General features: G+C 50.9%; 1 protein-coding gene and 1 pseudogene across 8 annotated transcripts in view; both read left to right on the forward strand.

The window, feature by feature from the left end:
* SLC20A2 (solute carrier family 20 member 2) overlaps nt 1-14,280 on the forward strand; it is a 106,247-nt gene extending 91,967 nt beyond the window's left edge. For all 8 annotated transcript variants that reach the window (XM_075556597.1, XM_075556595.1, XM_075556600.1 and 5 more), the window contains 5 exons: nt 1,373-1,576; nt 2,521-3,112; nt 6,510-6,695; nt 8,265-8,349; nt 12,844-14,280. In XM_075556597.1, coding sequence (XP_075412712.1) covers nt 1,373-1,576; nt 2,521-3,112; nt 6,510-6,695; nt 8,265-8,349; nt 12,844-13,008 — 1,232 coding nt within the window. In that variant the 3' untranslated portion in view covers nt 13,009-14,280. The remainder of the gene's footprint in view (nt 1-1,372; nt 1,577-2,520; nt 3,113-6,509; nt 6,696-8,264; nt 8,350-12,843) is intronic.
* On the forward strand, nt 9,540-9,659 carry LOC142455666 (U4 spliceosomal RNA; annotated as a pseudogene).
* Nucleotides 14,281-14,696: the final 416 nt, after the last annotated feature.

Here is a 14,696-nt window from a genome sequence, read left to right on the forward strand (position 1 = left end):
AAGACTTAAGCGCCTTGGACACGGTCACTAAGTATCAGAGTCAACTTGATAGCAGTGGGTTGGTTTTGGGTGTTTGGTTAATATGGTTAGAATTATTACTTTCTTTGTTACATATAGTAACTTCTGTCTGTATTATAAAGTTGGAGGTGTGTGTGTGTGTTTTCTCTGAAGAACATAATAGAATGAATTTTAATCTCTATTTTTCTGACTAAGTAGATACAGAGATTATACTCAGATGCAGGTATAGGTATGTTCTTGTTGGGTGTTTTCAAGTTGATTCCACCTCATGGTGACCCCGTATGTCAGGGTAGAATTGTCGCATCGAGGTTACCTGGCTGCATTCTTTATGGAAGCAAATTACCAGGACTTTCTCCCGTGGAGATATATAGAGATAAATATAGATACATACATACACACATTCTTCTTTACCTAGCTATATACGTCTATATTTTATGTAAGTTATATGGATACATAATCTTATCAGAAGAGGACTTCAAGTGCATTTCCAATTCCGTTCTGGAGGCACAAGCTTAGAACGTTGCTCTGGATCATTCGCAAATAATCAGATAAATCAGCAGCAGCAGGAGCCAGATCTGATTTTTTAAAAAGAATACTAGTGATCTTTAGAATAGTGTTTTAAATCCCTTTTCTCATTTTAAAGTAAGTTACTTTTTAAAGTAGTATCTCCCTGCTCCTTGGGAGGAAAAGGCTGTATTTGCTTGCTAAGATTTGGTAGCCTGGAGAAATTTGAGACTAGGAGTAGAAAGCAAATGTTTTGAGAATGATGATGGCAACAAATGTACAAATGTGCTTGACACGATGGATGGATTCTGATAAGAGTTGTAGGAGCCCCCAATAAAATGATGCTTTTAAAAGACATTATAAAGAAAGAAATTTACAACCAGGAACTTACTGAACAACAACAAAGGAAGCGTGCCGTCGCAATGTCTCTGGAGACAAACACATACATCACCATGAAGCTCGGAGGGGTCAAAGAGCAGAGAAAGCCAGTCTTGGGCGCTGTAGAGTTAGAGACTGCTGTGTCTGACAGGTACCTTTGTGACAGACCAAGCCCTCTCTTTTTGCGTTGTTTACAGATCAGTTGATTCAGCCCCTAAGCCCCCATCTGTGGCTCAGGAGCCACATGGACTGAGTTATCCTTAGTATTCACTGAACTTGTGTTTCATTTCCCCCATCCAGATAGAACAGCCTTTTGTTTGTTTGTTTGTTTGTTTGTTTGTTTGGTTGGTTGGTTGGTTGGTTGGTTGGTTGGTTTCCAAAGTAAGTACTAAAGTCTAATGCTACATGTTCATTTTTTTTAGTAGTAAGAATTCTCTTCCAGAAACTTCAGGTGTGACTCTATCTTCCTTAGGCAAATTGCAGAAAGAAGGTGCTTTATCACGAGTATCTGATGAAAGCCTCAGTAAAGGGCCAGAAGTGGAATCCCCAGTATTCGCAGAGCTCCCCGGGGCCAAGGCTACCGACAACAGCACCGTCCCTTTGACGGGCTCAGCCGGCGAGACCTCGGGGCCCTCAGAAGGCACCTCTGTGGGAAGCCATCCTCGGGCCTTGTATGGTAAGACACAAGCTGGGGGTGGGAGGCAGTGAGGTGCGGGCTTTACCCGGTGGCAGAGAAGTTTCTGGGGGCAGCCAGCCAAGTGTGGGCATGGGCAGCGAGGCTTCTTAGAGTGACCCCAGTTTCGTGCTGTGAGAACGCAGAGGTTGGAGAGTCAGCAGAGCAGGGTTGCGCTTGTGCTGTGACTTTCCTCCAGGGGGTATTTATAGTCTTACCCAGGCGCCGAGGGCCCACACGCTGTGCCCAGCGCTGACTCAGCTTCCTGCCAGCTGGCCGTGCTGCGGGTGTGCACAGCCCTTCCAGGAGGCCTCCCTCGGGGAAGCCCTGACAGAGCATCCCCATGCAGAATCGCACCAGCGGGACCGCTCCTGGGTCTCCTGGGAGCCGTAACTTTGCAGAAAGCGGTGGGCAAGCCCCAGCCTGTCCCCAGGGCTCTCCAGGATGCGTTGGCCTCCCAGCAAGGTGGGCCGTGGCCCGCAGAAAGCAAGTTCATTGTCTGTCACGTAGCTGACAAGACCCTACCTTCTGGCGCTCATGGTGAACCGTCTGAGGAGCAGGGAGGATAGCTCCCTATCGGTGGAGTCATTTCTAAATTAACCTCCTTTTAATTATTCCCCCTTTATTGATACCTAGAAAGACCCAAATGACCTAGAAAGTGTCGTTTTGGACAGAGGCTCTTTATGAGCGCTTCAGCGACATTTTATAAACACATCATATTAATAGTCTTGCCCTTTGGTGACCAACTTCTAAGTTTCTTTTGTTACTGTAACTGCATCACATGTTCTCTGTAGTCAATCTAGAGACGGCTTTTTCTTAATCTGTAGAAGAATTAAAGTCACTCGTGGCCCAGCCTCCTAGAGATGGCCACCATTGAGCAGTGCAGATCGGGGGAGGGAGGGGCTGCCCTCCCGGCATGGACATAAGCTGCCTCTCACCCTTCTCAGGAAGGGCCCTGTCCATGACGCACGGCTCTGTGAAGTCGCCCATTTCCAATGGCACGTTCGGCTTCGACAGCCAGACCAGGAGCGATGGCCACGTGTACCACACCGTGCACAAGGACTCGGGCCTCTACAAAGACCTGCTGCACAAAATCCACACAGACAGGGGCCCGGAGGAGAAGCCTGCCCCGGAGAACAACTACCGGTTCCTGCGGCGGAACAACAGCTACACGTGCTACACGGCGGCCATCTGCGGGCTGCCGGTGCACTCGACTTTCAAAGGGGCCGATGCCTCGTCCGCGCCCGAGGACAGTGAAAAGCTGGTGGGAGACACCGTGTCCTATTCGAAGAAGAGACTTCGCTATGACAGCTACTCCAGTTACTGCAACGCGGTAGCTGAGGCCGAGATCGAGGCAGAAGAGGGCGGGGTGGAGATGAGGCTGGCGTCGGAGCTGTCCGACCCTGACCAGCCTCAGGAGGACCCCGTGGAGGAGGAGAAGGAGGAGAAGGACACGGCAGAGGTGCACCTCCTGTTCCACTTCCTACAAGTCCTCACAGCCTGTTTCGGATCCTTTGCTCACGGTGGCAACGACGTGAGGTAGGTGCGTCGTTCCAGTCATTCGTCACAGCCTGGACACGGGTCTGCCCTGTGCCAGCCACCAGCCTGTGCCCAGTCAGCCAACACGCCCTGCCATTAAGGAGGTCACTTTCTAGTTGGGGACGTTAAATAATTAGGTAGCATGTCTAGGTTGATTAAAAAAAATAAGACCTAAACCCATTGGTCTCAAGTTGATTATGACTGATGACAACCCCATGTGGGACAGAGTACAGCGACTCACAGGGTTTTCTTGGCTTCATCTTTATGGCAGCCAGTCGCCAGGGCTTTCCTCCATGGTACTGCCAGGTGCGTCTGAACAGCCTACCTTGAGCTTGATGTTGTTGTCAGTTGCCATCAAGTGCCATTCTCACTCTTGGCCAGTAGTTAAGCACAAACCTCTACGCACCCCCAGGGGCCATCCAAAAGCAAACTCACTGCTCTTGAGTGGATGCAAACTCATAGCGACCCTATAGGACACAGGAGAACTGCCCCTGTGAGTTTCCAAGGCTGTAACTCCACAGGAGTAGAAAGCCCCGTCTACCTCGGAGCAGCTGGTGTTTCAAAGCATTGACCTTTCGGATTGCAACCGCGCGGGGAACCACTCCGCCCCCAGGGCTCCTCGGGGACGCCCGAGTAGCGGTGATACATGCTGATAGGAGAATGAGGTAGAAAGGGGAGCTTGGCCTTGGGGCTGCCGTTTTAGACCAGCTGCTGGGGCAGGCTAGCGAGTGCCATATGAACAGGTGAGGGAGCCGGTCATGCGCATCGGGGGCAGTTGCTCTAGAAGAGGGACCAGCTGGCACTGGGACCTGAGGCAGGAGCACACCTGGTGCATTCAAGGCGCAGCAAAGGAGGCCACCGAGGGGCAGGTGTGGAGAGGATGCAGACAAGGCACAGTGTGGCACAGAGAGGAAGTGAGCAGCAGTCCGTAGGACCCACGTTTGACAGCACTGCTCTGGATTTTGTTTGTGACCAGTCACAGGGCCAAGGGCATAAGCAGAGACACCAGCCAGAGGGGCCACTGCACGAATCCCAGGGAGAACTGACCTACGTGGCTTGGACTGGTAGAGCAGGTATAGAATCTGGTTGTATCTTCAAGCAAGAATCAATAGAGTTTGCTGACAGATTGGATATAGGGTGTGAGGGAAGGAGATGAACCAGGCTGAGTCCCACGAGCTAAGAAATCTAAGAGGCCATTTAATAAGAAGGCCAGCTTCAAGAGAAGCGGGTGTGGGTCAGGAGAACAGAAGCTGGGCTTTGGACATGTTAGTTTGAGATGGAGTCCCTGCATGGGGTAAACAGTTAATGCCTGTTGGCTGCTAACTGAACGGCCGCTGGTTTGAGTCCACCCAGAGGTGCCACAGAAGAAAGTCCTGGATCTTTTAGAGAAAGCAGCCATTGAAAACCTGGTGGAGCACAGTTCTCTGGCACACACGAGGTTGCCACAAGTCAGAGCTGATGCACAGAGGAAAAACTGTGATGCCCTTGAGAACTAAGTTGACAAGGTTGAGTAGGTGCTGGCCGTGTGAATCTGAGGTTCATAAAGTCCAGGCTTGGGTATGGAGAGGTGACTCCACTGGCTGATGGGGTAGGACAGGGACGAGGCCCTGGAGAGCGAGTGTAGCTGGAGAAGAGGTGTGAGGCTGGAGCCTTCCCAAGCTGAAGGAAGAAACTGAGTCTGAGACTGCTCAGATAGAGATGCTCTGAGAACTTTCAGCGTGGGAATTTGTCTCACGCACACTCAGCGCCAACCTGGAAGCAGACATCTGTATCCCTTCAAGTCGGTTCTTACTCATTCAGAACTTGCAAACGAGTTATGGAAAGGTATTTTCAAAACTGCAGGCAGCACAGTAAATGGTCCCTAAGCAGCTTCCCATTCTTTCATTTAGCCAGCAAGCATTTATTGAGTGCCTACTGTGTGCCAGAACAGTCGGGTGCCCGAACTAGCAAGGTGAATGAAACAGGATCTATGTGCTCATCTGTTCGCCAAGAGTGGTGAGCTGTCAGTGAGGTGTGGCCTGAGCCAGGGAGAGGCTGGGCCCCGCCGCTCTGCCTGTGGCTGCCTTATGGAGCTTTGGCGTGCCCGATGGAACAGTGGGACAGGACCTCTTTTCTCCTGCTCTGAAGAGGGAGTTGTAATGTGTGAGGAAAATAGCCATGCCACCTCAGCCCCCCCTGCCCCACCCCCCCAGCCATCTCTGTGCTCAGGATGCCCCTCTAGGAAGCTGGGGGACCTCCTGCAGTCTGACAGCCTCTGGTTTGAGTCTGTGCTCTCTTCTCACCACCTGGGAGCCCTGAACCTCACTTCCCCATCTGTAAAGTAGAGTTAGGATTAGTACCCACCTAGAGGGTTCCCCAGGCTGTCTGTCTGCACAAAAGCAGAAAGCTGGGTCTTCCTCCCAAGGAGTCTGCTGAGTTCAGACCACTGGCCTTCTGGTTGGCAGTGTGTGCTTTGACCACTGCTTTCCCAGGGGACAAGTGAGGACAAAAATAAACGTTTGTTGCATTGTGTTGCCCGCTGTGGGTTTCTGTATGCCCGGGACTACTGTGTTCTTAGGTTTTGCTGCCAGACTCAGGGCCACTCGGGCATCCCACATCATTGTATTTGGGCACAAATAAATCTGCGCTGGAAGAAGTACAGCCAGAATGCTCCTTAGAAATGAGGATGAAAAAAAAAAGAAAGAAAAGAAATGAGGATGAAGAGGCATTGCTTGATGTTCTCTGACCATGTTACCAAGAGAGACCAGTTCCTGGCAAAGGACATCCTCCTTGGTAGAGTTGAGCGAGGAAGACCCTTGAGATGGGTGGACACCGTGCCTGCAGACCTGGGCTGACCTACAGCCGCAGTGTGACGGTGCTGCAGGGCAGCACAGGGCTTCATCTCTTGGGCACAGGGCTGCTGTGAGTCAGACCAACTTGGCAGGCCCCTGCCAACATGTCCTGGGCTGCTCGGAATGATGTTTTGTCTGCCCCTCACATGGCCACCAGGGCCTCCTGCTCGGGGTCATTGTGAGAAGTACCACGGCAGTGATGGTTATGTTCCCAGAGAGGGGACCTGAAAAGCCCATCCAGCAAGGACAACTAAGATTCCTAGCACTAGCACATGTGTGCTTCCCCATCTGTGAAAATGGGGAGAATAATAGGAGGGGAAAAAGACCTTAGTTATTAACATGCTCGTTTTTTGTGTTTTCTCGTACTTTAAAAAAAATCATTTGTATTGTTCCTAGATTATGTAAGTAAGCCACGTGAAGGGGCTTCAAAGAGCTGGTCGGAAGGAGCCTAAAAGTTGCTAATGGAATGTTTCCACCAGCTCCGGGAAGCCCCTTGTGCAGTAGGTTGGCTGACCTCAAGCCTGTCAATTCTCATAGGGATTTTTTTTTTTTGCTCTTTTGTACAGTAATGCCATTGGTCCCCTGGTAGCTCTGTGGCTTATTTACGAACAAGGCGGAGTCCTGCAAGAAGCAGCTACTCCTGTCTGGCTGCTCTTTTACGGAGGCGTCGGGATCTGTACGGGCCTCTGGGTGTGGGGGAGGAGAGTCATCCAGACCATGGGGAAGGACCTCACTCCCATCACACCATCCAGGTAAGCACATGGTTTGGGCCGGTGGGCAGAGCTTGGCGCTTGAGACCCTGGGTGGTTCTGGGTAAAAACCCTGCCACACTGACCTTTGGCCCCCCAGGGCTGCTGAGCACAACTGTTAGTTGTCACTTCGAGGAAAGGGGTCCGAGGGAAACGGGGTCCGCCTGCACGCTCCCAGCCCCACCCTGACTGCATGGCTACCCCCCCCACCACCACCTTCCAAAGAGACTTCGAGATGACAGATGACCGCAGGACAGGGAAGTGGAACACGGGAAGGGAGAGTGCAGGGCCCCACCCCCATCGGCTCGCTCTGTCCGTCTTACCCAGTTTAATGGCCAGAGCACCAGGTGCAGGGACCACATCAGGGGCCCGGCCTGCCTCCCCATAACTCTCCAGCCACCAGTCCCCTGGGAGCCCCCTAGACCCTTCGGACCCTGTGCCCAGCCTGCACCACACCCTTCCTTCCATTGTGCCTTGTGCATCTTTCTTCAGGCCACCCTCCCACTGTGGTCATTGTGCTGGTGGTCATTGCTGATGCTTTCCTGTGGCCGTTCTGTCCTGTGGCCCTTGGTGCTGTGCTTTAGAGACACCAAACAAGCCCCCTGTCCTCGAGTTGATGCTGACTCAGAATGACCCTACAGGACAGGATAGAACTGCCCCTGGGGGTTTCTGAGACTGAAACGCTCTACGGGAGTAGAAAGCCCCATCTTTCTCCCATGGAACAGGGAGTAGTTTCAAACCGCCGACTGTGTGGTTAGCTGTCCAACACGCAGCCACTGTGCCACCAGGGCTCCTTATTCTGTGATATATCGGGGGAGATAACAAATTCACTAAAAATTTTCCAAGGAAAATAAAATGTGAAATGCCTAGTGGCTTGTTGGGTTACTAGCCACACGGTCAGCAGTTCAAAACCATCAGCCACTCCGAAGAAGGAAGTTGGGATTCTGTGGTCCCATACAGAGGGGCGGTCTCAGAAACCCCGAGGGGGCAGTTCTACCCTGCCCTACCGGTCACTGCGAGTCAGAAGGGGCTCAATGGCTGTGAGTTCTGGTTTCGGTGTGGTTTAGAAGAAATCTTTTCTTTCTTTAAAAAACATTGGAGGCTTTCTTTTCCTTTTCTAATGTTAAGTTTTTGTAGTTGAAACTAATTTTAACAACAGATTCAGCCAATTAATTTGAAAAGAATTTTGATCATTTTAGAAAATACTCTTTTTAAGTGCTTGTGTTCAAAGTGAAAGCATAGTTTTCCTAGCACTTTAGAAATGGCTGGTTCACTTTTCAGGACTCCTTTTTCCCCACAGCAGGGATTTCTGACCCAGTTCTGACACTGTGTGATTTTTTAAAAGCATATCAGAAAGCCAGGCTGTCTGGGCTGTAAGCAGCATAGTGGGAGTCCGAGCGTGAATTGTAGCCTTTATGCAGCAGTGGCTTGTTCTGTTCGTGGTCGCTCTGGCTCAGGCAGCAGTCAACAATCGACCCACAGACCGTTCTGGTGTGAGTCTGGCACCCGCGGTGTCCGTGAGGGCGATACAAAGAGCGCCTGTGATGTGTCCCCTTGTGCTCCCTCCCACAGTGGCTTCACCATTGAACTGGCCTCGGCATTCACGGTGGTGGTTGCCTCCAACATCGGGCTTCCTGTGAGCACCACACACTGCAAGGTAGGCCTCTCTCTGCCAAGGGACCCCGCCGCAGCGGGGAGGCGGGCGGCCTGTCAGTAGGACGCAGTCACCCGGCAAACCAGAGAAAAGCTGGGACTGCCTCCTGGCTGGTGGCTTAGGAGAGAAATCCGCCTTGAGGCTTGCTGGAAGCAGGCACCTGCCTTCCTCACAGAAAAGAGTGACTGTCTCCCTCCGAGCTGCTCCTCACTGGGCAGCCCGACTCCTCCACCCACCCCCTCGCACCTGCCTCGGGCGGTGCATGCATGGTGAGGCTTTCCCTCAGGCGGCTGTGCTTCGTTTGCTCTGCCCCCGTCCTGGTTCTCGTTTCCACGGTGGCGTTTGTATGGGAGTCTCGTGTGCGCTAACCATATTCGTAGTCTCAGATGGAGAGGCATAAGGAAATCATCTCCCTGGAACTGTGAGAAATGGTTGTTTCCGTTTGCTCTGTTCTGTTTCTCCTCTGTGGTGCTCAATTACTGATCACCAACTCAGGGTGCCCAGGGGAACGCCTGGACAGGGTGTGGGTATATTGGAGCAGGAGGACACCTGGAAGACAAATGATGAGGGACAGGCTCAGTGAATTCTAGGTGGTTTCTCAGGTCAGCTCAGCATGTAGAGAGAACTCCAAAATATTTTGAATGTACCACCTACATCCAAAAACACTCAGCAACCTCAGCAAAGCAAAAGATGGTTCCAGATTTTTGACCGGTTCATTTATTCATACACTTCAATTTGAAATGTTTAGAAAACACTGAGGATGTAGTGCTTGAATACAAAAGTTGAGGCAGCACTTAGGAGAGTGTTTCATGGGAGCCAACCGGCTGAAGACAGCCAGGACTGTGTGGCATGAAGAATCCGCTTCGTGGGAAAGAGGCTGGTTTTGTTTCTTTTTTTGTCTTGGCTTTTTCCCCTACAGTGTATAGGAAACCCCTACCTTCAACCTGGGATCATAAATATCACTACCATGAACTGAGTGCTACCACTCGCCCCTCAGTGCTTTCTCCGTGCACAGTAACGTTTATCCTCCACAGCCTCCCGATGGAATTGATGTCGTGGAGCCCTGGTGGCACTATGGAGTAGGCACTGGGCCGCTTACTGCAATGTTGGCAGTTCAAATCCATCAGCTGCTTCGTGGGGAAAGATGAGACTGTCTGCTCCCAGAAAGATTCAGTCTTAGAAACCTTGTATTTAGCTTTGCGCAGTGGCAATATCGTAGCCAGTGAGGTTTATCCGAGGCGCGATTATTGCTAATTGAAAAAAAAAAGAAACCTTGTATTGTGTCACTGTGAATTGGAATCGACTTAATAGTCCCAACCTCACAGATGAGAAGACCAAGGCTTCCAGACTCAGGTCTCTTTCTCAGGGTCATGGCACATGAGAGACCAAGATTCAGAACCTCACCTCATGCGGCTGCCTCCTGTAGTCACCCTAGTGGCCATAATCATAACATCTGACCCCGGCCAAGACGGATGGAGAAGTGCTCTGATCCACTTTTCCTCCCAAGAGCCCTGGTGTCCAGATGAAGAACACTGAAGCCTAGAAAGATGGAATACCTTGGCCTGAGGACCCAGCCCAAGCACAAAGGAGGCAGGTCAACAAAAGTGAGGTGCGCTCCAGCGCTCACCAGGGGCCCTTACTTTCATCTCGGCTGTTTGAAAATTACAGTGGAGGGACCTGTTCATTTCCAGTCATAGGAAAGTTTGCAGAAAGAAGCGTGACCCTCTCCCCTCGAGCCCGGCTCTGTGGCAGTGCGCAGTGGTGTGGGGAGCGTCCGAGATGCCCGTCATTAGATCGAGGCCTGCTGACCTTCCTGCAGGTGTCAGTGGTCTTGTAAATAGATGTTGCTCCGTCCTCAGTTAACTCACGCACAAGCAAGCCTGGTGAGAGCCGCTCTCTGGGCTCAGGTGAAGGGTCTCTGGAGTAAGCTGCGCGGGTTTGGTTTTGCTGTGCGGCTTATCACCTGCACCAGCCTGGAGTAAAGCATTCGGACCTGCAGCTTTCATTTTACCAGTAAGGTCGAATTCCAGTGTCGTTTCCCCAAATCTTAGGTTCATACTATAGCATGGGGTTACAGAAGGCATTTGTGTAAGACCCTAATGAATAAAGGTGCGTGTTAACCATAATCCTAAAACATCTATAATAAATAGATACTGCACTGGGGTTGAGTTCCTTAGTGCTTATAGTAAGTTGTATTCAGAGAGCTGTTAAAACTTGGACACTAGCTGCCTTAGCATGAGACTGTGCGGAGGCTCGTCTGTCAACCCTAGCACAGAGCTCAGCACAGCCTCCGCCTGACTCCATCAATATCGTGGATCACAGAACAAATCCCGGACACCGTCACTGCCCTTGGAAAGGGACAGCGGCCTCTGTCAACTACTTGGGTGCGGAAGAACAATAAACTCTTTTTCAGAGTCCAAATTGTACACGTGCTAAGAAAGGGCATGGCTGCCATCACTCCCTGGCACTTCGCTCACCCACATGTTTCTGCGTGTGGCAGTCTCAGAATGGCATGGGTGGGAACAAATATGAGAAATGTGGGATGGAGAGAATGAAGCCCTGTGCAAGTGCAGGCACCAATTCGAGACCCACGCTAAGGGCACTGATAGCCATGTAAAATCATAACTGAACCCCATCTTTTTTTTCCCTTTTTTGTTTAAAGTAGTACTGTGTTGCCTTAATTGATAGTCTCTGTTTTACCTCTCTGGGTGCTAATAGCCATTGCAATGGCTACACAGAACTCACAGACAAAATTCATCATTAAAGTGTTTGTTTGTTTTTAAGAAGTCAACAGTTGTAATGGCAGTGAGAAATACCCAGGGTAAAGTTGATGATTAGGACATGTTACAAACTTCTTTCCAGCCCCAAAGGAGCATACCACTTTGTAACCTGAAGGCATTCAGTTCCAGCCCCACAGGTCAGCAAACCCAGACCCCCAAATCAAGTGCCCAGAAGTACCCCACTCCACACGCCAGCCTCCCACACAAAAGCACTCAGCTTGATTTACTCCACCCCTCTGTGCTGGACTCTGGCTCCTGCTGCAGCTCCTCTGTGGTATAATTATCATCTGGAGCCAAGAGACCCACTGCACAGGGATCTCGGGTCCAGAGGACCCGCTGCACTTCTGGCTCTTGCTAGTAATTAGATCCCTCCTCCTGCTTCTCAGAGGGTTCCTTTCATAGACCATGAGCTGGCACTCCAGCAGCTCCTGTTCTCAGGGACTCACCGGTGGATCCTGTCAGTATCTTCCCCCGCCTTCTGACCAGACCCACGCAGGAAAAGGTCGTTTGGTGGGCCTTAGCCACTCAGGATAGAAGACCCACACTAAATAACTCCCTGCTCCTGCACTTGAACTGTGGAGCTCCCCGTAGAGCCCCTCCCCAAAGCTGGGATCTTGTGGGAGGAAGGCTGGCAGCTTCCTGACAAGATCATTAAACTCTGCCCATTGCCATTGGTCATACCCATTCGTGGTGACCCTGGAGGACAGGACAGAACTGCCCCGGTGGGTTTCAGAGATTGTAACTAAAAAAAAATTAAATAAATGGAAATTCATATCATTTTATGATTTCCTTACACTTTGTGCCAGGTTTCTTCAGCAATGAAAACTGGAATATAAATGATTGGCTTGTGATTTTTTGAGACAAAAACAGGAATGCTTGTTCAAGAATACCGAGAGTAAAGCTTATGATGATCTTGAATCGCTCTGCTCTGCTGCCCTGTGGTCGGATTGTGACTCTCTCTGGGAGCAGAAAGCCTCGTCCCTCTCCCAGAGAGTCCGCGGCCAGTCTGCCAGCCTGATTGTGAGCCGTCGGAGGAGCAGTCTAGAGGAAGCGTGATTTAGGAACTCCCAGATCCACCCAGGAACCAGTCCAGTCTGAGGCTGAGATGCGGGGGCGCCTTATTTCCTCCTGGTTTCTATTTTCTAGGTTACTCTACATGTCTGTCTTTTGTAACTCTAAAAAATAATCAGTAACGGAACCGCAAGGGTTTAGAAAGTTACTTGAACTTGATTGTCAAGGATGCCATTTCGTAGGCATCCCTGACAGTCTAGATTTAACAGTATTTATTTTATTTCTTCTTGTTTCTTCATTCCCTAGAGTACGAGGGCCACAAGGCAGTTAGAGATGGTGGTGAGAGCCAAGAGGCCTGAGTTGTTGTTCTCAGTGTGTCCCGGGCCCCGGCGCCCTCTGCGGTGGCCCTCTTCCACCCTCTGAGGAAACGGGCAGTTGGCCGAGGTGTTCCCACTGGTCTTCCACGGGTGAGGGTTCTGTGTGCTGAAGGCCCCACCTTAGCCATTCACTGTGTAAGGCAGGAGCAAAGTGCCTCGGGCCGTGTGCTGACACGCTGGCCCTTGAGCAAGTACAGCCTGGGCCCTGCAGAAAGTAGAGCCACGTGGTTCCCTTCTGAGAACGGCCCGTGCCCTTGGCGGGACGTAGCTTTGGGGTGTCTCCGCTAACGCAGGGCCTATTTTCACCCGACTCCGCTTGTGCTTTGCAGGTGGGCTCAGTGGTGGCGGTGGGCTGGATCCGCTCCCGGAAGGCTGTGGACTGGCGCCTCTTCAGGAACATCTTCGTGGCCTGGTTTGTGACCGTGCCCGTGGCCGGCCTGTTCAGTGCTGCTATCATGGCGCTTCTCATGTACGCGGTCCTCCCCTATGTGTGACTTGCCTCACCCAGCCCGCCAGGAATGGGGTGTTCTGGCTCGGGCACTCAACGGGAGGCGTGTCCCACATACCACAAGCGCACACATGCACACATACACATCCTGTCTCCCTCCCAGATCCAACATGCCCTGTCAGCCCGTCCCATAGGACGAACGGTTCACCTGGGCTGCCTAGATCCATCTTCCAGAGCTAACTTAAAACTACTGTACATAGTAATATGTATTAAACTGGTGTCGTGGTGATGTGACGTGGTGCAGTCACTTATATAGTCGACATATATTGTATACATAGACCAGGTAGCGTTCTCTCCAACATACTCAAAACGGAAGTAGAGGTCATTGCCTGGAGCTAAATATCCAGGGCCTTTTTGTACATCATGATGCCAGTGGCAAGTTTAAAGAAACTTTTTAAAGGAAAGCCGAGATTGGAAAGTGGTTTTTTTCCAAAAGATGATGTTCCCATTTAGGCTGCGGTTGGAGGGAGGCGGGTGGGAGGGGGGCGGTGGGCCAGTGTGCGGTGGAATCACACTAGCAGCAGGGCTTCACAAGTGCTTTCTTTGAAGAAGCTGTTCACATACTGTGTACCGATTGTTGTATAATACAATGACGTCTGTAAATACTTAAAACTGTTACGTTTTTTAATGGTGTGCTTCCCTTATACGTCTTTGATCAGAGAACTTTAGAAAGTACCAAAGAAGCAGGGAATAGTCTGCCAGTATTATATTTTCTTATTGTCTCTCCCCTTGCCACCAACCACTAGCCCGGGAGGTAGTCACACCAGCCGTGCTGTCACCCACCCCGTCACACCATGGACCCCCCCCCAGCCTCACCCCACCACCCGCCAGGTGAGGGGGTCTGCAGACTGGGGGTCAGATTAAACACTACATATCGCGTCCAGTTAAAGGCCCATCCCATGTGCGCCTACAGCCTGCGGAGCAGAAGGCTTGTCTGCAACGCGGAAGCCAGGGTGAGGCTGTGGAATAGGCCCTGCCGTCCGGGAACCCCCAGGGTGGGGGCCTGAGATGCTGGAGAGTACACTGGATTGGAGGGTTTCCTTGAGGCTTTTCCAAAGCTGAACATCTTGAGGCTCGACTGCAGCCCTCAGATGCGCGTCTTTTCTGATGGGGCGGGACAGGGGCCGAGAAGAACAAAGGTCAGAGCCTGAAACTGGAAATGCTGCTAAAATTTTTATATTGACATTTTATCGGTATTTCATTGTGATTTTTCATTAATCAACCATATTAAATTTATAATAAAAAATTTGCCCCATAAGAGTTTGCCTCGCAAGTCTTTTTTACAAACTGTGTCCAAATTGTTTTCTTACTGTCTCCACCAGAAAATAATAACGAAAGCAATATCATTTGGTCATTTCCGTTTTTCATACACTTTGAGATTTTTTTATTTCACGGCACGCTTTTTCATGTTTTGCTGCAGAAAGAGAGCCAGGAAGGGACAGAGCCAGCCACAATCCCTGCTTGCTGAAACCCTGCCACTGCTGCTGCTGTGGCCACTCACGGGGACCCTGCATCACGCCCACGTAGGTAGCCTTGCCCCTTCACTCTTAGCCAGGCTTCAGAGGAGCCAGTGTTAGAGCGGAGCGGACGGAGTGTGTGAGTTGAGTTGACTAGAGAAACAAATCCAGAGACACGTATGTGTAAGAAAGAGCTTTATATCAAGACGTAATTGTA

Source organism: Tenrec ecaudatus, chromosome 8, assembly GCF_050624435.1.
Source record: "Tenrec ecaudatus isolate mTenEca1 chromosome 8, mTenEca1.hap1, whole genome shotgun sequence".
Classification (NCBI taxonomy): Eukaryota; Metazoa; Chordata; class Mammalia; order Afrosoricida; family Tenrecidae; genus Tenrec; species Tenrec ecaudatus.